This window comes from Bos taurus, chromosome 9, assembly GCF_002263795.3.
Source record: "Bos taurus isolate L1 Dominette 01449 registration number 42190680 breed Hereford chromosome 9, ARS-UCD2.0, whole genome shotgun sequence".
Lineage (NCBI taxonomy): Eukaryota > Metazoa > Chordata > Mammalia > Artiodactyla > Bovidae > Bos > Bos taurus.
In genome coordinates, this window is record NC_037336.1 from 88,461,560 (window position 1) to 88,485,207 (window position 23,648).

At 41.9% G+C, this 23,648-nt stretch overlaps 1 protein-coding gene across 7 annotated transcripts in view; it reads right to left on the reverse strand.

Moving 5' to 3' along the window:
* The window catches only part of RMND1 (required for meiotic nuclear division 1 homolog), a 35,891-nt gene extending 12,335 nt beyond the window's left edge, over positions 1 to 23,556 (reverse strand). Inside the window, 9 exon segments of one of the 7 annotated variants that reach the window (NM_001102164.1) lie at positions 689 to 753; positions 1,687 to 1,793; positions 3,871 to 3,971; positions 5,975 to 6,014; positions 8,562 to 8,637; positions 10,518 to 10,626; positions 18,090 to 18,604; positions 19,736 to 19,789; positions 23,407 to 23,540. In NM_001102164.1, coding sequence (NP_001095634.1) covers positions 689 to 753; positions 1,687 to 1,793; positions 3,871 to 3,971; positions 5,975 to 6,014; positions 8,562 to 8,637; positions 10,518 to 10,626; positions 18,090 to 18,590 — 999 coding nt within the window. In that variant the 5' untranslated portion in view covers positions 18,591 to 18,604; positions 19,736 to 19,789; positions 23,407 to 23,540. 7 annotated transcript variants of the gene reach the window in all.
* Between the last annotated feature and the right edge of the window lie 92 nt (positions 23,557 to 23,648).

Here is a 23,648-nt window from a genome sequence, read left to right on the forward strand (position 1 = left end):
TCCCTTCTCACTAGCATGTTCTGTGATGTACATTCCTAATCTCTTACTGAAAAACCAGGGGCTCTTTTCCCAAGTATGACTATTCCTCCATGTAAAAACAAAGTTAATTACAGCAGGCATGATTTTTAACATATGTAATTTGAAATTCTGGTATAACTATAGACGCATTTTTCATGCTGCTACTTTTCTCATAACTTGTCAAAACATTTGTTTCTTTAATCGAGAAAAGTGGTCACAATTTCCTTGACAGGAAACATTTCATTTCAATTCAGTTACATTAAAAGTATACCATAAATGAAAGCTATTTTGAATTTTGGCTTCCCAGATGGCTCAGTGATGAATCTGCCTGCTAATGCAGGAGACACAGGTTCGATTCCTGGGTTGGTTCCTGCCTGAAAAAATCCTCAGATAGAGGAGCCTGGTGGGCAACAAGTCCATGGAGTCACAAAGAGTCGGACATGACTGAGCAACTAATAAACACACAAAATTTGAATTTTAAGTTTTAAAAGGTTTCTTTATAATTTTATATGTAACTGGATTTTTTTTTTCCTGCTTAAATTCAGTGTAGCTTTCTTACCATTCATTACTAGTCTGTTGTACTTCTAAATTCATCATTATAGTGTGAAATTTGTATTTTTCCCCAATAGAACTCAATCCTTGAAAACAAGCATAAAATTGGTATAATTACCTCTGGAATCGACTGAATAGATTCAACAAATTTATCCAGTGATGCTTCCCAGATAGCAAGTTTCACTAGAGAAAAAAGATTAACAATTGAACATTTATCATCACATTTCTACAAAATGCAAAACTGCATAGTACCTTCACTGCCATTTAACAATAGTTTAAGAAGCAGATGGCCAAAAATATGAAACTGACATTTTAGAAGTTACGTATTATATTACAAAAGAGGGCACTACGTAGAAAGAGCTAGAAGAAAGTGAGTCAGTTTCCAAGCTCTGATGGCAGATCAAAGCTACACTGGGTAAAATCTCTGATTTTCTCATACTGCATCTCAGAAGCCCAGAGGATGAGCTACGCCCTGGAATGAAGGGTGGCTCTTTAGCTGGGGCAGGAACCAGACTCTCCTGGCCTTCCCTTCCGCTCCTCCGGGCAGCGGGTATAGCTCAGAAGTCCCAAAGCCTCCTGGCTGGTATGCACGAGCAGCCTGGTATAGACTGGTGGCAGGAACCTTTCTTGGAGAACCTCTGCAGTTTCATACAGGTGTATGGATCTTTACAGAAAAACTGAGAGCCACTGTGACCCTCTGTCCCATTATTGTGAAAAACCAGGGTGTACTTTTCTACAAAGAGGCCTGTGACCAGTCACACAAGACTGAGCTTTCTCTGCCTGGATTAGAGACAGCCTAAGACCAGCAATCTCAGACAGAAGTGGAGAGGACAAAGGGAGTGATGATAACAACAGCAACAACAATAATATAAAAGTATTTTTGGACAGGTAAGCTTTATCAATACAACTAATAAGGAACATATAACTGTAGCATGGATACTGTATTTTATACTCTCTCTCTATATATATATTCTTTTGGAATAAAAAAAGAAATAGGAATTATAAGGTCTTGCTGAAGTACTCTGTGAAAACATGACAAAGTCTACTAAATCTTTTAACTTCCTGGATGAAATGAACACTATGTGATACCTTCTCTGATAAGTAGCAGTAACTTACCTGAGAGGCAAAGGGCATTCGAGAAAGCAAATTTCTCTAGAATGACATCATCTAAATCCAGCTCTGAATTTAACCGGATTTCCCCTCTGTGAAGTTTTGACTGCCCCCTAAGGAAAAAAGAAAAAGCCTTTTCTAAATCTTGAAAAGTACTTTCTCTCTTCTAAAAAAGTCACCTTATAATCTTTCTAGAGGTCATTTTGGCAACTTGTATCAAGAGTCTCACAAATGTTCTCATACCCTATGATCCAAGTAATTCCACTTCTAGAAATTTATACTAAGGAAATAGTGAAAGATGCAAAGAAAGATCTGTGTACAGAAAACTTTTTATAAAAAAGTCACCTTATAATCTTTCTAGAGGTCATTTTGGCAACTTGTATCAAGAGTCTCACAAATGTTCTCATACCCTATGATCCAAGTAATTCCACTTCTAGAAATTTATCCTAAGGAAATAGTGAAAGATGCAAAGAAAGATCTGTGTACAGAAAACTTTTTATGGTCAAATGTTTAATAGTAAGAAATCAGGAAAGAAACTAAGTGTGCAAGAACAGTTCATCTATAGGAATTCGGCACAAAAGTAAACACGCATGTTTTGAAAGGATATTTAGTAGAAAAGGGAAAATGGTTACAATAACTTGCTAAGTGAATAAATGCTGAATGTCTAACTATACACAGTATAATCTAAAATGATGCTAATGCGGTAGGGATGTGGAGGGAAACTGGGCAGTTATGAAAAATTAAGATGCATATGTAGACAATTCTGGAATGACTGGGGAAGTAGGGAAGGAAGGGAATTTGGGGATATAAGCATCACAAGCAAAGAGGAAAAGGACAGGCTAAACCTTCGCGAGAGATGAGCGACCAGAAAGACAAAGAGAGCTGGATGAGGAGGGAGAGAGGAGGCAGAATCCACTCCAAAAGCCTCAGGTGGGGGAAAAACAGAAGACATGAGACAGAGGGCAGAGCTGATGAGATGCTTTATGAAGGAGCTCGGCCCACACAGAGTGAGACAGTAGGCAGCTGGGTCACAGAAAGGACTCACAACCCACCGCACTGGTGGAGGCAAGGATGGTCTCTTGATGAAACCAAATCTGACTCCAGGATCCAGAGCCAAGCACTTGAATCTCTAGAGACTGTGAGATGGGTGTGCGTGTGTGCACACCTACAGGTGGGTGGGGGACAATGCCTAGTAAGTCACAGTGCAGTCTGGAGGCAGACTATGGGAGGGGAACTGATGGGAAACGTGACCACAAGGCCATGGGCTTAATAATGAATAAAATGAGCAACAATTCTACTGGCTCCTCATCTGTCATGTCCCCGGCTCACACCATCGCTGTCTTCTGCACCCACCGTGGGCCTGGGTCCTCACTCATGAGTCAGGTGCCCAGCGTCTCTGAATCTCACCTGAAAGCTGGTTTGCCACAATCCCGGTGACTATGTCAGATAAAATGATACAGGAAAGCTCATCGCTGGCAATTAGCACTTGCTCTTAGCCCATCTACTCTTTCTATAGCTGCTGTCTCTTCCAAATTTCCCTAAAGCTCTGATTGCGTTGCTTCCTTGCTCAGCACCAAGACTTTTCCCCCAACTCTCACATTCCACTAGGTAGGGACCTCCTTGAGAATAAAGACCTTTTAATCCTGTTCCCACTGCCTGCTCTCTCCACCCTAACATCTCTCCTCATTTTTGCACCCTTGCTGGGACAGGAAAATCAGCCAGGATGCTGTCTCCCCATACCTTTGACCTGAGCAGGTACAGCAGGCCCCCACTTCTTACAGGCACCTCCATTCCTGTGAGTGGTTCCCTTAGAGCATCCCCTCATTATACTAAATACTTTTTATACTCAAAATCAATAGGAAAAAAGCAAAAAGAATTTACATAAGAAAAAAAAGCTACTAGAATAATTTGACAGGTTCATTCTGACAAAGGCACACTACTTTTTACTGATTTCGGCTATTTAGGAAACATTATTTTGGGGTTATACTATCTACTTGTTTTAGTTTATGGGTAGCCTGAGAAGTTAAAAAATTGTCTGTCCACTAATATTAATTGCTTTGGTTTTCTGTTTGTATTAATAACTTTTTTCCTCAAAATTTGTCTCCAAATTCATAAAGACTTGACCTTCTCTACTGCTTTCCCTAGTTATTTCAAGTGCCTGTTTCATAAATTTGATAAAAAGGTGCTTACTCTGTTTTTGTGTAGTTAAGCTCTTCATTTTCCCAGTGAACCAACGCAATTTCATAGGGCTGAATTTCATGTTTTTCTAGAACTTGCATCACATGCTTCATCTAGAAGAAAAGGAAGATTAACCTCAAATTATCTTGACCCCCTCAGTGATGGTTGTAACATTTTAAAAATTACATTTAATGATGTTTGTTTTGTTCTTCAGGTTTTAAGGAAAAAGCAAACTCATGGTGAGGCTAAACTAACTGGAAGGATACATCCATTTGTTGTTACATTTGGAAAACACAGGGGCCCTTAAAGAGGAAAACAGAAACAACCCATCTCCCACAGCCCAGAGGAAACACGGCAACATTACGGCTTGTTTTCTTTAAACTGTCACACACACAAAATGTTTAAGTAAAACACCTGTAAAAATCTAAACAACACAGTAATAGAAAGTGATAATCTCTCTATTCTCCTGCATTCCTAATCCCCGAAGGTAATCATGATTAAACTCGGTGCATATCCTTCCAGACGTCCCCCTACATGTAAATATATGTATGTTTAGTTTGCTTTTTATATAAATGGGATGGTACTGTACATACAAACATTTTCAATGCTGTTCTCCTTAACGGAGGAACCACAACTGATTTAACCATTCTAAATGTCCATTCATGGGGGACTTTTTTCTCCTCTCCACTAACACAATGTCACAGGCACCAGCCTGATGCAAGTATCTTCAGGGCCTGTGGAAATACTTCTTCAGGATTTGTTAGATCAAAAGACACACGCTTGTAACGGTGACACGCAGGATGTTCACTCTTCACTGTGGCACGCAAGATCGATAGTTGCAGCATGTGGAATCTGTCTCTTTTTACTTGTGGCAGGCGGGATTTCCAATTTTAGAATCCAAAGATTTATGAAAGCATTCTTAAAAAATTACTGAGTATTGTCAGCCTTTTACATCTTTGCAACTTCAAATAGCCAATTTGGGTTACATTTTTCTTACATCTATTGATGGCCTATATTTCTTTCTCCAGGAAACCACTCCTCAGTCTCTCTCTTCCCACCCTCTATGTGTGTGGGTACCTCTTTTTAGTAAAGCTGGGATTATACGAAGCACACTTTTAGTACAGCTCTGGTATTATATCAGTTATAGTCTGTAACCTGCTCTTTTAATTTAACTGTATCATGTGCTGTGCTGTGCTTAGTTGCTCAGTCTTGTCCAGCTCTTTGAGATCCCACAGACTGTAGCCTGCCAGGCTCCTCTGTCCATGGGGATTCCTCAGGCAAGAATACAGGAATGGGTTATCATGCCCTCCTCCAGGGGATCTTCCCAACCCAGGGATAGAACTCAGGTCTACCACATTGCAGGTGGATTCTTTACCATCTGAGCCACCAGGGAAGCCTACCAGGCAACCCCCAGGAACAGGCTTTTTTCCCCACATGACTTTTAAGCACTAGATTCTACCTGATAGACAGTAGATTTTATTCTACAGATCTACATAACAAGCTTTCTCTTATTATGTGTTTTGGTTATTTCTCATTTTTGCTATTGTAAATAATGTGTTGAACATTTCTGTATATCATTCATCACCTATAATGTGATTATTTTCTTTGGGTAACTTTCTAGATGTAAAATTGCTGAGTTAAACACAAAGTTTTGATGTGTATTACCAAACTGCCCCTGAAAAGGCTGTATTAAACAAATCCTGATTGGGATATTAAAGAAATGAATTCCAGTGAGTGAAAATGTTCTAGAAAACTTGATCTTGATCTAAAATAAAACTCAAGGCAGCCAGCTTCCAGTTAACTGTGTGAACACTACTCATTTGTAGGCTATCATGTGAGAAGTACACTTCTTCTATCTGCAGTGTAGCAGGGATTCTTCTGATTCTCCACAAATCACTGTGTGTGTGCCCAGAGAACGGAAAATGTAGGTAACCTGTAGTCAAAATGACAATTTTGGAAGATGACAGTGTTAGGATCAACATCATGTAATGCTGAGCAAAGAAACTGAAGATTATCTGTCATTTTATCATCCAATGGCTCAGGTTATTGAGGGCTACTTAACAATTTATTCTCAGAAAACTAAGTTTTAATGCTTTCACACTGTATTTATACTTACAGTTTGGTCTTTCACATTCCAGAACACAGCAGCTCCTTCCCTGATTTAAAAGAATAAACTTGGTTAAAGGTGGAATACATTCTTCAGGGCCACACACAGAGCCATGCTTTAGGTAGCTTCTAGAATGTATCTAGAATGCCAATTAAAAAAATATGATTTATTATGGATTTGACATGATGGCCCCTGGATGGATATGATAAACAAAAGCTATTTTTTGAACTTTTGATTAAAAAACTTTGCCCCTCAAAAATTCATGGATTTCTCAAGTGGTTTGCAGAGTAACAATTATTGTAATACTACATAATTTCACGTATCTAGGTTGTTTCATAACCTGATTCAATTTTTTAAAAAAATTCTAAATTCTTTATTTTGTATTGAGGTATAGCCGATTAACAAACAATGCTGGGATAGTTTCAGGTGGACAGCAAAGGGACTCAGCCAGACATATACATCAGTAACATCTTATGGAAAAACCCCAAAGAACTTCTTGGCCAACTTCTTGGCAATCTGAATTCTAAGAGTTGCAGGATCTACGTGGGGGCACACTGGAGGGACACTGTTCGTACAAGACTACCAAGCCGAACGAGAAAATGAGAGGAGGAGATACAGCAGAGGAAACATCCCAGCTCCGGGAGAAGGTGTGAGGCAGGCATGCGATGTCGCAGAAAAAAGAGCTAGTGGTGTGAGTGGCTGTGGATGAGGGCGGGTAGAGACAAAGGTGGTAAGAGACAACCCCGGAGGAACTTCCTGCTGTGATCAGGAATTTGGTCAAATCCTGTGGAATTTTAAGCGGGGTAGTGTAGTGGTCAGAATTACCTACTGTCAAATTATCCTGCCTACAGAGATGCAGACAGACAGACTGGTGGTGGGGTAAGAAGACAGGCAGTGAGACCAGGCAGTGAGTGAGCTGTGGCAAAAGGCCAGGGTAGGGTCTCAGGACGCTGACTGGAGAAGGTACTGAAGCAGCCAGAGCACTAGCTCAGAGAAGCGCCTCCAGGCAGAAGAGAGGTCGCAGGAACTGCAGGGTATGGGGCTCAAGCCCTGTGTGACCACGTGTAACTAACAGGTACCTCAAACAGGCCTGCTCCAAACTGAGAGCTGCGGTAAGTGGAAAACATGTGCCAGGTTTCACAGACTTAGGAAGAAAAGGAGGATCTAAATCTCATCAATTGTGGACTGGTTACATGTAGAAATGATAATAGTTTCAATATGCTGGATTATATAAAATGCACCAGTAAAATTAATTTTAGGTAATATATGATGCTCTTATTAGTGCTATTCAAAATTAAACTCATGTTATTTTTTTAAATTAAAGATGTGGCTATGAAACAATGTATCATTATGTACGTGGCTTGCACTTGTGGCCTGCATTGTATTTCTACTGGATGGCATTGATCTAGAGGACCTGAGAAATCCAAATTCCTCACTCGAGTCAAAAGGGATGTGATTCTACTCAGACTAAATGCTGAACCCAATTATGAATCACCCATAGACACAAAGACAGGGCTGCCAGTTATCAGCAATTGTAAGAACTAAGACCATAGAAACTTCACCGAAGTCTGTATTTTTATGGATGTTCCATGTATTTCTGTCCTGCCACTTATCAGTCCCTTGACTGTGGGTAATTCACTTCAATCCCTCTGACCCTTGGTTTCCTCAGCTGCAAAATGGGGGGGTGGGTGCGCGGTGGGGGGAAGACTCTCTTCAAGTGTTGTGAGGATAACATGAGATGATTTTAAATGGTTTCTACTATCATCACCATGCCTACTCAGCTGCTCCAGAGTATTTGGTGTTAAAACAACCTTTAGAGAAAAGGAATGAATGTATGTGAGGCAGGGTCCCAGGCTGAAGTCTCTGGAGACGTAAGGTGGTCTAAAACTTTAGCTGAAGAGTTTCAGAGGGAGAAGAAAGAAAAGGAAGAAAATGGCAAGGAAGAAAAGACAGCAGGGCAGGTAGCATGTATACGTGAGAAGGAGCCCTGAAGCTGAATGGGAAACACCATGCTTACATGTTCTCAGTAAATGAAAACCCAGATTTATATATAAAGATAAGCACACTCCAAGTTACCCGAGTGGGCCTCTGTTGATGACCTCAACTTGAGCCTCCTTCAGCCTCTTGCTCTCAGACAGGCCAGAACGTGGGGGAGGCCATCGGTTCCCTCCATCCCTGCATCCTGCAGAGCTCCATTATTTCCAACAGTGGTTCCTGCTTTAGCCTTGTCCAAGGCTCTCTTCTGATAACATGTTAAGTGCACCCTTTACTGTCACGAATCATGCATGGTATAAATGACTTGCACAGATGATACAAAGATGACATAGTGCTGAAAGTTAACTTAGAACACAAGGAATGAAAGGTCCCTGATATCTTCCCTGGGGCGAGGGGGGGAATTCATTACTTTATAAGAGGATTTACCAGCAAATGCCTAAAACTAACAAACTCTCTTATTCAAATAACAGCCAAAGGATAAATTTTAATCACAAATCCTGAGCACATTTACTGCTAAGAGATGAGGTATACCTGCACCTTTAAGGACCACATTACCTGGCCACACAGCCCACCTCCCACTGCGGTTGCTCTCCTGTCTTACCTGAAGAAGAATATTGTACCAGGATCACCTTCTTTTGCAGAATTTTCCACACCCATCACCAGAATGTTTGCTGCATCTGTGATAAAAGAGCAAAAAGCTATGTCACAAGGTGACACATGGTTTCAGGGTCACCTTCAACAAAGTGCTTGTGATCATTTCTTCACACACCATGAAGTGCTCTGCAACACAGTCACACTTTCTACTAAGGTTTCTGAAAGTATTTAACATGATAAAATGAGAAGACCACAGGAAATTACTTGAACAAAATATTCAACAACCTGTGACACTATTATTAGAGCTATTTAGAACTCATTCTTGCCCATTTTGATTCAGTAATCACTAGAAGTTGATAATTATTAAAGTCTCAGCTTCAGTATGACTATGGTTCAAGAATTTGGGAGTGGGGTGAAGGAGGGATGGATTGGGAGCCTGGGATTAGCAGACACAAACCATTCTATAGAGAAGGAATAAAGAACAAGGTCCCACCAAATAACACAGGGAACTATGTCCAATATCCTAAGATAAACCATAATAGAAAAAGAATATAAAATGGAATCACTTTGCTCTACAGCTGAAAGTAACACACTGGAAATCAACTGTACTTCAATTTAAAAAGAATTAAACTTTTTATAAATAATTTGAAATAAAAGTTGAGGAGCAATTAATATATTCTCTTCCTTTACAATTTTATTAATAATATAGTTTTAATATTCTCAAACTGCTCAAAATTTCGCTGAATTTTAAATTATATTGTAGACAGTGTGGAAAATAGAAAACACACAGAGACAAAGACACCTGCCATTTTAAAACATATCTGATTTCAAAGTCAATCATGAGAACTACCACAGCAGTCATCAGTAGCTATTAAAATATTTTAACATTTTAAATATAAATATATACGTATATAAATATTCACCAATAAGTAGTTACTTTGTATATTATTTTAGTAGTATTTACTATATTCTATCATAAATTATAAACAACACATTAATCTATCAATTAATAAACATACTAATTAATATGCAAATTGCTGTCTAATTTCTTGGCCTAAACTTAGGATCCTAAAATCTTTAGAGTTCCTGATAGAGGAATGGAGGATTCAGGTGGAGACCAAATCCTAAACTTCGGTGCACTCACACTTCCCTGAGTACTGATACTACATCGATGGATGGAGGGCAAGGTTCACACGTACAGTGGAGAACACCACAAATGAGACAGGCAAGACCCAGGGCATGGTGTGAGAAGCCAAGTCTGTGAGGCACAAGACCTCACTGCTGACAGCCTCTGCAATCAGCCAAGAAGACCCCAGGGCGAGTTTTCATCTCGGGGGCCCTGGACACAGCTGTTTTTCTAAGTCAGTTATATTTCTTTCTGCCACCAAATAGTCTGGTCAGATCATCAAGGCCAAAGAGCACCATGACATTTCAACTGTTTCTTAAAGGCAGTGACTTTCAAAAATTTTCTGTGTAGCAGCGAGGTTTTCCACCTACTATTTTTGCTACTTTGAGGTCAATTCATGAATTTTCCAAAGTGTTCCAAGTCACTTATTTTTTCATGTATTTCTCAAAGTGTTCCTCACACTACCCTACAACCCTCAGTTTAATTCTCCTTTTAAATATTGTGTTTATCTTTTAACTAATTCTGTTAGTTTAAAATATTTCTATTAATTTTATGGTTCTTCTGTAATACTAATAACTTTTAAATGTGACAGAAATGAAGTGGCATGGCCTTTGATCATCCCAAATAAGACTGATCCTATAAATAAAGCTGACTGAACCATACTGATTTTAATCTTATCTTTGTCATCTGCATAAAGAGATTTAACACCCCTTTTATGATACTGTTGTTTAAATTGAAAATGAAACCTAAACAAACATGTATTTCAGACAGTTATCATAGGAAAATTACTTTCTAATACATTTTAACATACTTGGCCCCTGGTTCAAGGAGATGTACCTCGAGGCAAGCTTGTCACTTCGACGTATCCATGGGACGTCAGATCTTGAGAGAGGCTTCCAAGATGGTACTCATCTGCGGTTGCAAACGCAGTGCATTGCATCAGGTCCTGCACCAGGGAGAGGGGCATGACATGGGTTACTAAGAGGCGCCTGACACGGCTGTCACACTACAGGGAGGAGGACTCTGTGCTGCGAAGCTGGCAGGCGAGCCTTTTCTCCAAACATCTCAAAGATTCGGACAAGGGATGCGAGAAAGACGGAGAACAAGACATTACAGGGAGGCAGATTTCAGCTCAACCTATGCAAGAACTTTCTCCTGCTAGTCAAAAAGATGAAATGGCCTAGATGAAAATGGAACCAACCCCACCGGTTGTGCTTCAAGCGCAGACTGAACAAAAGATGAGAGAGGATTAAGGGATTCTATGGGCGCCAGGATGAAATGCTATTTAAAGTCTGTCCAACCTTGAGTTTCCATGGCTCTTGCTCCCAGCAGCATTATTATTTGAGGTCATTTGGTAATCTGCCACTAGCCTTGAACAGGCAGAGATTAGTCTGTATCTACAAAGGAATTACAGATGTTTTTGCTCTGGTTAACTTCACTCCGGTTGAAAGTTCTCCAGATCTGAGAATGAGTGCAGGTTTGGAGGTGAGTGCTTTGGCTTCTGCACTAGGAGTCTCACTTGTGTGTACATGTAGGTATTTATGTTGTGTCTGTACAATACACGCATGGCAAGCATATGGCCCAGCACACGGTGCTTTTGTCCATCTGTAGGTCACAAGCTGTCATTGAGTCCTGATGTTGATTTAGTTGGCCCAATCCTGCTTAAAAAAAAAAAAAAAAACAGAATGAAATAGAAAATATTAGAGTTCATAATTCATAGTCAGGACTTTTATTTTATGATGTTTTCTGTCACATATATATGTAGGTATGCTGGGTCACTACATAGAATGTAAAATAAATTCCTCACCGTTGAATGTGGTCAATAAAATTCAAAAGCTACGGGCAGAGGTAGAGGTGCTCAGAGGTCAGGCAGAGAATTAGATTCATTAAAAAAACAACAACAAAAGACTCAGAGTAACAAGGTTGTTGTGAAGTTTACACAAGCTGATGAGTGTCAACTGTTCAGAACCATGACAAGCACAAATGTTCAACATTTGTTACAGCCGTTATTACAGCACAGATATACACGTTTGTGTTAGTTGCTCAATTGTGTCCAGCTCTTTGCAACCTCATGGGCTATAGCCCCGTCAGGCTCCTCTTTCCATGGGATTCTCCAGGCAAGAATACTGTAGTGGGTTGCCATTCGCTTCTCCGGGGGATCTTCCTGACCCAGGGATAGAACTCGGGGCTTCTACATCGCAGGCAGATTCTTTACCGTCTGAGCCACCGGGGACATATATGCTTAAAGCATCAAAATGCAAGGGGGTTAAAAAGTCTATCAAGTAGTTTACATCTGGATTTTCATTTGTTCATAATTTTATATTTTAGTATCCACCTGTCAGAACATTAGTGAGTCTACTGTCTTTGGTACATATGGTGCTTTGGCCCAGTGTTGGTCAAAAGAGTTTTATGAGTCATTACATCAAAATTTATTCCTAAGATTTACTCATCTTGGCTCCTAATTTCTTTCCCTTTCTGTTACATTCCTAGTATGCAATTTAAGAAAAGTAGCACATACATTCCTTCCTTCCTCCTACTTTTGTTACCTAACTCCTGGCCCCTTCTCAAGAAATGACTTCACCCTGCTTTGCCTCTTCCATCTGTTCTAACGTGTGGTTTAAAAAGCACCAGAAGAATACACGGAGGACCTGAAAAACCTAAAATCAGTAAACTATCCACTCAGAAGCAAAACACTGTTCTTATTGATTTTCACTCAGTTAGGGAAAAAAAGCTGAAATTGTTGCCAAATGTGAGATATATAGATGTGGGACCCTCCAGTTGCACATATCTGATGAGCCTGATTCCCAGTCATTATAGAGGTAAGAAGGCACTGTGACAAAAACACGTGCACTCGTACGGCCAGATGAAAGCTGCTTACTGGAGTACAGACACGGGTTCTGTGCTCAAGATTTAGAACGGCGGGCACTAGCTGTTCTTTTAATGCTCTGTGGAATTAAGAGGAGCTGGCAGGATATGAGATTAAGGTGACTGAAAGAAAGGAATCCCCCAGGTAAGAGGCCTCAGGAAAGGCCACAGCAGGCAAGCTCTACTCTGCAAAACCTGACAACTTCAGAAGCGTGCTACACAAAATCCCAGGGCAGCCAGTTGACGTCAGAGTTCCTTCTTGGGCCGCTAGAGCTGATGTGCTTAGTTTAGGCTGCAGTGGGAAGAGCAGGACGCATGAAGGAGGAGACAGGAGATAAGGAGAAGATCACCAGCTAGTCCAGGGGAGGGTCTTCCCATTATTGTACTGGAAATGGCACTGGCTGGCTGTCTCTAGCATCAGAGCCTTATGCTGGCAGCCGGGAGAACTATCCAACTTAAGAGTCACCCACATAGTGTGTTCAAGGTCTCAACAAATTATCAATAATAAGTTGCCATTTGACACAACATCCAGACTTCTAGCATCTTTTGCACCTGGCAGTAACTGACCAGGGTCGAGGAAGGGGCCAGGTTCTTCAGTTGACACTGTCCCTCCCACTCCCTCCTGTCTCGCGCCTGCTTCGCCACCACGTTTGTTTTTGATCAGGCCCATCTGTGCTAAAAAAACAGAAGAAGAAGAAGAAAAAAAACTTACACTGTTTTACATTCTCAAAAATGGCATAAGTCAAAGCACTCAATCAATCACTACTTCCATGAGAAAATATGTGCTGAGCTATAAAGAGTCAGGTTATAAATTTTTAAACACAGTCTGTTTTTACTTAGTCATTCCAAGGATCTTTGCAGATTTGCTGAAGATGGTCACCTTCCCTTCTCTCGCCATCTCCTATTTAGTTTGGCTCAAAGTTCCAGCCAGTGTCACGCAGCCTATGGCTCAGCTAACATTACGTAACCTCTATGGCTCGCCACGCTACTTTCTGTATCCTCCTTAAACATCTGGGACCTGAGTCGGTTTAAGTTACAAATCTTCTATGAATAAACGATTCACAAGGTTTACCAATTTGACCTGTTAGACCTATCTTTGGGGAGTTTTATTTCCTTTGCTTTTTGATTTCAAGACTGTATTTAAATCCATTTGGTAAAGGGAAACAGTATGTGTCATCTCCACGTTAACCCCCCCATCATTTAAAGATGTTTTTACTCTGCCAGAAGTTTTCACTTTCAGACATGTCTTTTTCTGGATTTTTTAAAATAATAAACCATTCTTTTTTGGGCATCAAATACAAATATTAATATATAGCGAACTTCAGGTACTAGGATGGGGATCAACAACTTGTTCTTAAATAAATGTGTCAAACCAACCTAAAATTGTTCTTGGATTTATGACTTATATTTAAGCCTTTCTATTTTAAAATGTTAAACAAACAAAAACCAAACCAAAGCCAAGAAAACCACTGTGTGTGTAGTGTTTCATTCTTCTGGTCACAGAAAACATATTCCAGCAGATGGGGCTAGAAATTTATATATGATTCTTGTTTTAGAATATCACACACTCTGACGGAATACTTTTCTTGAAAAAGAAAGTTTATTTTTATTCACGTTCTTTTACTGAAAAAAAATTAAGGTTTTTCTTCTTTGGTAATCTTACTTCTATGTTACTAGGGGGTAAAAAATGTACGTTTTCCTGTTATATACAGATTATAGGTGATCGCTTCACAGCCTTCTGGCTAAGATCATGTACAGATTACAGGTCAAAGTTATAAAACAGATATATTTTACATTACTACTATAAAGCCTCTTATGGCCTTCTCTGGTGGCTCAGACGGTAAAGAATCTGCCTGCAACGCGGGAGACCTGATTCCGATCCCTGGGTTGGGAAGATCCCCTGGAGGAGGGCATGGCAACCCCCTCCAGTATCCTTGCCTGGAGAATCCCCATGGACAGAGGAGCCTGGCGGGCCACAGTCCATAGCCTTGCAAAGAGTCAGACATACCTGAGCAACTAAGCACAGTATAAGGCTTCAGCTTTTAAGCTTTTTGACTACAACCCATGGTGAGTTGTACAACCCAAAGAAGCCCTTTCACATACACACCATACACAGGCACCCACACCAATAACTGACACGAACACATCACAGAACGGCATGTACCTTGATCGTGAGTGACGCATTGATTCTATTTCATTACACAAGCAAACCGAAGTGGGGAAAAACAACTACTAACCACCCACTAGTTAATCTCACAACACTCTGTAGTGCTAGCCTGAAGCCACCACTGGGTGTCCCCCCCCCCCCGGCCAGCATCCACGCCGCTCAGGGAGGCCCTCATCCTCCGGCATCGTCCTCCTCTAAGACAGGACAGACCACCCAGGAGCACTGTCCCTGTCATGATAAATGATGAGCCAATGGGATGTAGGCTGACTATCTCAACAGGGCAGGATCTCTGCAAATGGGACCAGGTGAAGCGCTGACTCCGACATAGAAGGTAAGTAAGTAGGCTCATGCAGTCCGTTTCAGGTGCTTGCGTGCGGCTTCGGGTAGAGGGTGAGTTCAGGTACACGCATGGGGAACGAGACAAAGCGTGTCTCTTTCTGGTACAAAGTAGAGTCCTTTCCTGACTCAGTGCAGAGTGGAGGTAAGGGCTCCGCCACCACAGGGGACTGGCCAGCCCCGTGATGCCCACGAGGAAATGGAGGGGCCCACTACTCGGGGCAGACAAATACTCGGGGCAGACAAAAGCTAGTCTTCGACCTATGGTTTATGTTCACCTTTAAGATCATTAGAAAACAATGCTCCAAAATCACAGTCCCTCAGATAACTTCAGAAAACCTCTTAGAAAAGATTTTCTATTATTTTCCTGTGCTTCCAGAGAAACAACATACTCTTTCTGTTTTTGCAAAACTCAAACTAAAGTCACAGCTACTACATTATGTAACATGTCCTATGTCAGGACCCAGGAAACAAATGATGCCTTAAATTTGGTGATGGAAAAAAAGTTATTTCTTGCAAGACATTCTTATGTTTTTCTTTTTCTCTTGTTAGACAACATGAAATGTACAACCCAGGAGGATTCCTGCTTTTTCCTTAATCACTGGGCTTCTCAAAACTAAACATTCAACTGGATTATGCATATCAGGTATCTGATAATATCTCTTTCTCTGTTCATGTCAGCTGCTTGCTCTGTTTTAAATGTAATGCTTTTATTACCTCAATGGAAGCACTAAATTTTGATAATCTACTTCAAATCCTTTCCTGGAAGCAGAAAAAAAAAATTCTAAAGAAAAATAAAAAACAGAATTTAGGAAAATTGCTTTCAAGTCCATGGACAACCCAAAGAAATCATGTCTCTTTGATAATTTACAACCAACAACTATTAAAAAAAAAAAAAAAAGTGACATCTCTGACTCTGTCAGACTTTCTTTCATTAGACACTTGATCCTGCTCTGGGTTGCCAGATATAACAAAAGAAAAAAGGGACTTGATCCTCCGTTTTCGATCTGCTATAATTCAGGTTTCTACACTTAATTTTCTTTCAGTTACTTAAATGCTAAATTTCCCAGATGATCACATAGCGAAACAATGTAATTAAAAACTCAAGAGCTACAAAGAAAAGGGTGAGAGTAGAATGAATCCCAAACTCCCACCCTTTATATTCTGGGTTTGAAAGAAACAAAACAATAATGTAAACAAAGCTAGAATCCAAATAAAAATCATTTACCAGCTCTGGTGGCTCAGATGGTAAAGAAGATGCCTGCAGTGTAGGACACCAGGTTCGATCCCTGGGTCAGGAAGATCCCATGTCAAAGGGAATGGCAACCCACTCCAGTATCCTTGCCTGGGCTAGCCTATGGACAGAAGAGCCTGGCGGGCTATAGTCCTCGGAGTCACGAAGAGTCAGACACGACTCAGTGACTAACACTAATCAGCCCCTAACTTTACAACCTGAGGATATGACAAGAAGGCCTGTACACATTTTTAAAGGAAGTCAACCTCACAGTAAAAAAAAAAACACACACACACACACACAAAAACCCACCAAATTATATGCTCAGGGTCTACTTCTCAAAATCGAAATTTTAACCTGTTTCGACCCTAACCTGTTTTCTGATAGATTCAGAATGTCTCATTAAATTTTAAATATTTGACACTCCTATTTTTAATGTTGATGATACAGACATCTAAGATTCCTTTGCTTCTCTTCCATCCTTTTCAGTTTAATAAACATTTATTAAGTATCAGGCATAGTTTTAAGTATCATGCAAGATACACATGTTAATGAAGGGCTTGATCTTCACCTTAAATATTTACCATTTAGTGGGGAAAAGTATATTGTAGAGAAATTCCCATAAACCTCATAACAGGGACCCCCTTCAACCTTCGAAGGATAAAAAAGCAAAGACCTTGACTCTGCTTTTTCAATTCTAACTTGCCACGTCCTTTGCCACCTGCTCCCACGCAGTCATCATCAGCTTAGAAGTGCTTACCTGTCTACACAGTTAACTTAAAATTTTTTTCTTAAACTTAATATAGAATTTCTACAGTTTGAGTTTTTTTAAGTGGGGGCTTTTTTTTTATGTGTGTGTGTGTCCGACTCTTTGAGACCCCATGGACTGTAGCTCACCAGGCTCCTCTGTCCATGGGATTCTCCAGGCAAGAATACTGGAGTGGGTTGCCATTTCCTTCTCCATAAGTGGGGGCTTTTTAATAGCACTATTCCTAAAGTGAACTTAATACTAATCTTTTCCAAAATTTCCTTAGGCCACTAACTAATCCTTTTATAAACTACATTTTTATATTTAATTGCCTCTATTTTGCCTTTATACATATGGTGAGTGCGTGCTCAGCTGCTCAGTCACATCCAACTCTTTGTGACCCCATGGACTGTAGCCTGCCAGGTTTCTCGGTCCATGGGATTTGCCAGGCAAGAATGCTGGAGTGGGCTGCCATTTCCTCCTCCAAGAATTGTCCCAACCCAGGGATCAAACCCGTGTCGCCTGCATTGGCAGGTGGGTTCTTCACCACTGAGCCACCTGGGAAGCCCTTTATATCTACCACTAATTCCTCTAATTACGATGCTGATTCCTTTTGGAGGTAACAGGTTGTGCTGCTGCTGCTGCTGCTGCTAAGTCACTTCAGTCATGTCTGACTCTGTGTGACCCCACAGACGGAAGCCCACCGGGTTCCCCCGTCCCTGGGATTCTCCAGGCAAGAACACTGGAGTGGGTTGCCATTTCCTTTTCCAATGCATGAAAGTGAAAAGTGAAAGTAAAGTCGCTCAGTCGTGTCCAACTCTTAGCGACCTCATGGACTACAACCTACCAGGCTTCTCTGTCCATGGGATTTTCCAGGCAAGAGTACTGGAGTGGGGTGCCATCGCCTTCTCCAACAGGTTGTACTACTAAGCTTCAAAGACCCTGAAAGCAGCATTGAGCAGGTGCTCTCCTATGCTGGCAGGGAGGCCAAGCTGGGACACACAGGGGTTCAGGGAGATCATCAGAGAACAGAGGCGCTACCACCACCCATGTTTTTACCTCGTTCACAGGCAGAACTGGAAGATTGGTCCTAGACGGCTGCCTGGTCCTCGAAGCTTTCAGTGGTCTCTTGATTTGTGGAAAGTCTTGTTTAGAAACTGTTTCCGTGGACACAGATGAGGAATGTCTCTTTAATATTTTTATAAACCACTTAGAACCTAGCAGATTTGGTTTGTGAGTCACTTTCCTGTGAGTACTGACAGAGTTCCTGGTTGGAAGGTGAGCTTTTCCATCTTGGCAACACGCAGTGTTGAATGGAGGGAGTACATTTGTATTTGATATTTTCTGGTTCATCCACAGGATCTGAGACTTATTCAAACCACCAGTTGCTGCATCAGGAAAGAATAAATCCAAGTTCTGATTTCTTGTCAGGGCTGTGCGTGCTGCAGTCTCAAATTCCTTAAGTGGTTTTAACATTTGATGAATAAGTCTTTGGCACTGACATGCTTTTGACAAAATATGGCGAGATCCAGCCAGGGCTCTGAGAAGTCTGGCTGACATTACCATAACCCAAGCTAAAAGACAAGAATTCAAAGTTCCAAGTTGAGAAAAAAAAAAAACTTAAAAAAATACATACAAGATGAATGGATATAGAAGTTGTGGTATATATACACAATGGACTATTACTCAGCCATAAAAAGGCATCTGAATCAGTTCTAATGAGGCGGATCAACCTAGAGCCTATTATACAGAGTGAAGTAAGTCAGAAAGAGAAAGATAAATATCATATACTAACATATATATATGGAATCTAGGAAGATGGTACTAATGAATTTATTTGCAGGGCAGCAATGGAGAAGGCAATGGCACCCCACTCCAGTACTCTTGCTTGGCAAATCCCATGGATGGAGGAGCCTGGTAGGCTGCAGTCCATGGGGTCGCAAAGAGTCGGACACGACTGAGCGACTTCCCTTTCACTTTTCACTTTCATGCATTGGAGAAGGAAATGACAACCCACTCCAGTGTTCTTGCCTGGAGAATCCCAGGGACGGGGGAGCCTGGTGGGCTGCCGTCTATGGGGTCACACAGAGTTGGACACGACTGAAGTGACTTAGCAGCAGCAGCAATGGAGAAAGAGACATAGAGAACAGATCTATGGACATGGGGGGAGGGGAGGCGAGAGAGGGTGAGATGTGTGGAGAGAGTAACTCAGAAACTTACATTACCATATGTGAAATAGAAAGCCAATGGGAATTTGCTGTATGACTCAGGAAACTCAAACAGGGGCTGTGTATCAACCTAGAGGGGTGGGATGGGGTGGGAGGTGGGAGTGAAGTTCAAGACGGAGGGGACATATGTACATCTATGGTTGATTCATGTTGATGTTTGACAGAAAACAACAAAATTCTGTAAAGCAATTATCCTTCAATTAAAAAATAAATTAATTAAAAAAACACATATAGTGTTTTCCTGGGTAACAGGTATATTTCTGTAAAACAATTTGCAAAACAGATACATCTTACTGAAGTGTGTTGTTGTTAGTCACTCAGTCGTGTCCGACTCTTTGTGACCCCATGGACTATAGCCTGCCAGGCTCCTCTGTCCATGGGATTCTCCAGGCAAGAATATTGGAGTGGGTTGCCATTTCCTTCTCCAACTGAAGCCTACTGAAAGGTTAAAAAAATAAATTTTAATGTTTCCATCACCTGTAGTCAACTTCTGGCCTTCTTTCTGGAGGGTTACAAGGACATGAAAAGGACCTCAAAAAACAAAACAAAACAAAACAGTAATGAGGATCTCTTCATTTACTTCACTAGCATATCAACTATTTAAAATGAAATTAGTACTTCTAAACCCCTTTATTCAAAATGTATTCAGGGACTTTCCTAGCTGCCCAGTGGTTAAGACTGCCCTGCCACTGCAGAAGGTGTGGGTTTGATTCCTGGTCAGGGAACTAAGATCCCCAATGCCAAGGCCAAAAAAACGTATTCAGCCTTTACAATAAGATAAGCAATGAGCTGGGACCAGAGATACACCCATGGAAGACTAGGGTTCCTACCATCAAGCTAATGGTCTCCTGAAGGAGACAGGCGTGTGCAAACGCCTCATTATAACTGAGTGGAGCAGCCCTAGGCCCCACCAAAGAACTACAATAGAAGGCTCCTAACTCTACATGAAGAGTCAGGAAAGGCTCCCAGAAAGATTCAAGCTGATTCTTGAAGGGGAACATGCTTTTCAGGGTGGGGCTGGGCATGGCAGTAGGACTAAAGGTTGTGAGACACACACACACACACCCACCCAATAGAAATACTGTACGTAAATAATCTCCCCTCTTATTTACAGTTTAAAACATCTGTTCTTTAAAAGTAAGCCTGGAGGGACTTCCCTGGCCATCCAGTGGTTAAGACTCCACACTTCAGTGGAAAGGGGCACAGGTTGGATCCCTAGTTGGGGAACTAAGATCCCGTAGCAGGCAAAAAAAAAAAGTAAGCTTGTAGTAGTCTATGGGGCCACACAGAGTCCGACAGACTGAAGAGACTTAGCATCAGCAGTGGTAGGAAATCAATAACAATTGTTTAAGAAAGTAACATGCTAGGGGCTGGAAATACAGATACATAACAACAATCTCAGTACTCAGCATCTAGTGGGGGAAACGGTAAACTGTGATGAGTACATAACAGAGTTACGTATCAATTGCTCTCAGGTGCAGAGAAAGGAACCTCTGGCTGTGGGTGGATGGGGCTTATCAGAGGTGACATTTGAACTGGGTTTCAAAAGGGCAGAGGGATCAACAAGTTACCACCCTCCACCCCCACCAGGTACACAGTTCATTTGACAACGTGCAGCTTCTGCCTCCCCGAAGCGGCTGGATCCTGAGTACTGATGCTAACGAGCTTCCACCACCAGGGAGAAGGCAGAGCTTTTCACGAGAGACGCACACAGTCAGATACACATCTAAGAAACATATCTGCGGTGAAAATGTAGAGGAGGAACTGACAGAGACTAAGACATTGCTTCCTGAGTACCTGGTACCCAGCAAATCCTCTGCTCCACCTCACAACAATCCCGTGAGGTACTTCACAGGGGAAACGGGGGCTTACTGGGGCGGACTGCTTATAGTCAGCCATGCAGAGCTGGAAGCAAGTCCCTGGCCTTTGCAATTCCAAAGGAGACACTGAAATCACCGCATATGTGTTATCTCCCTTTAAAAGGATGAGGACAAGGATGAGTCCCTGTGATATTTGGGAGGCAGAACCTGCAGCTTTTAAAATATCTTCAAAAAAGCAGTTTTATCACCTGTCTTCATTGCTTCTTCTCTGATATCCCTGAACCTGCTCCGGTCAGGCTTTCATTCCTAACACTTCACCAAAACCCATTTATCAAGGCCAGCAATGACCTCTGCATCAGACTTCTCAGCCTTCGTTTTCCCTCACTGACCAGCAACATGGGATACAGTGGACCACTCCACCCCCTACCTCACTCGCCACTTTTCATCCTCGCTGGGTGCACCTCTGTCTCTCCTGCTGGTTTCCCATTCCAAGAATGTAACACACCAAAGCTCAGAATTTGGGCCACATTTCCTCTCCATTCCCAGCTCCCATTGATCTCCTCCAATCTCACAGTTTGATATAGTTACCTACACACTGATAAATAGCAAATATTTATCCCTAAACTACTCCGACAAGCATGAAAACTGTAACAGGCTCAAAACTGAGCTTCTGAAACCTTCCTGCAAATCCTACTCTTCCCACAGTCTCCCCAGACTCGTGAAGTAGCAAATACATCCTATATTTGCTAAGGCCCCTCACCTGCAGGCCACCTGGGCGCTTCTCTTCCTTCTCCATACCCAGTCCGGCAGCAAGTCCCACTGGCTTGGCTCTGACCGGTCCTCAACAACCCGGCCACCACCCTGGTCCACGCTGCTGTTTTGCTCAGGGATTACTGTCACAGCATCCACACTGGGTTCCCAGCTTTGTTCTTCACATTCTTCTGAATATTGCAACCAAATTTACTAATTTACAAAGTCAGATTCTCTCTTCCCTCTTTGTAAAGTTTAATGATGGCCTCACACTTCACTTGAAATAAAAGCCAAAGACCTTAACGTGGACTGCATGGTCCTCCCTTCTCTGGCCTTTACCACGACTCTAATGTCTCCTACAGCTTTTTCCCCCTCACTCCTTTTGCTCCAGTCACTCTGGCATCTGGATCTGTGCACTTATTACCCTTACACTCTTCTCCCAGGTGTCTGTAAACCTATTTATTCCCTCACATCCTTCAGACCTCTGCTCAAATGCCTCCTAGGCAGTGACATCTTCCTGGACCACTTCATTCAAAATGCACACCAGAGACTTCCCTGGTGGTCCAGTGATTAAGAATCCATCTTGCAATACAGAACACTTGGGTTTGATTCCTGATAAGGGAACTAAGATCCCACATGCTGCAGGGAAAAGAAGTTGAGGAGCCCAAACAAAGACCCAGCATAGGCAAAAAGAACCATTAAAAAAGAAGAAGAAGAAAAAAAAAGACAGCAGCACTAGCTTTTTCCACTTTCTATCTCTCCACTGCATTTAACATCATTTACCAATACTTCGTGTTCTTACTTTATTAACTCACACAAGTTATGAACTGAGTTCCTGCCATGTGCCAGACATTGTTCTACTTGCTAACACAGCTGAAAATAAAATAGACAAAAATCCCTGTCTTTTGAAACTTACATCACAGTGGGGATGACAGATAATATATGCGGTAAACCACCATTATATACAATAAATAGTCACGATGCTATAATATATAGTCTTGATGTTACAAAATATACAGTAAGTAGTCACAATGCTATAACGGGAAGAAACAAAAGAGGAAAGGAGATTTTTGTCTCTCTCTCCTGTGGCATATAAGCTCCTTGAGGATAGAGTTGCCTTCTGTTCAGCTGTGTCTACTGTGACCAGAGTGCCCAGCACACAATACGTATTCAACTCATATTTTCTGAATGAAATATTCAGAAACATGCATCCCTAAATATGCAATTTCTTGGATGCATTTCCTACTTCTAAGAACACACCAACTAAGAAAACTGTATCAACTAGGCTACAATTCAATGGCTAAGAGGCGCTAATCTGGGAGCATGCCTTCCAATTCCTTAAGCTGCTCAAAATGATCTTTGCAGTTACCGCTGTGCACTGGCTCAAAAAAAAGATTCATATGTGTTATGGATGGAATGCTTTTTACTTCCAACTAAGTCGACCAAAGATCACCGTAACAGGCAGGGGACCTCCGCGGTCCCGGTGAAACATGTGACCCAAGACATTCAGGCAGGCAGCAAAGGCGGGCACCAATGTGCAGGACCATACAAGCTCGGAGAACAAGGCAGTGCACTAACCTCTCGGCTGGACGAGAAGAGGGATGCGCAGGACGCGCGAGCTTCCGCGGCCCGGCCGCAGACCAGAGACCGAGCAGCAGCCGCAGCCCGGCGCGCTCCCCGCAGCCAGTCCCAATCCCGACCGGTGTACCAGCAAGCGCCCGGCAGTGCGCAGGCGCACAGGGATCCTGGCCCCAGCGGAGCGTGAGTCGCCCTGTCCACGTGACCGCAGGACCACGTGACCCGTGCCGCCGCGACCCGAG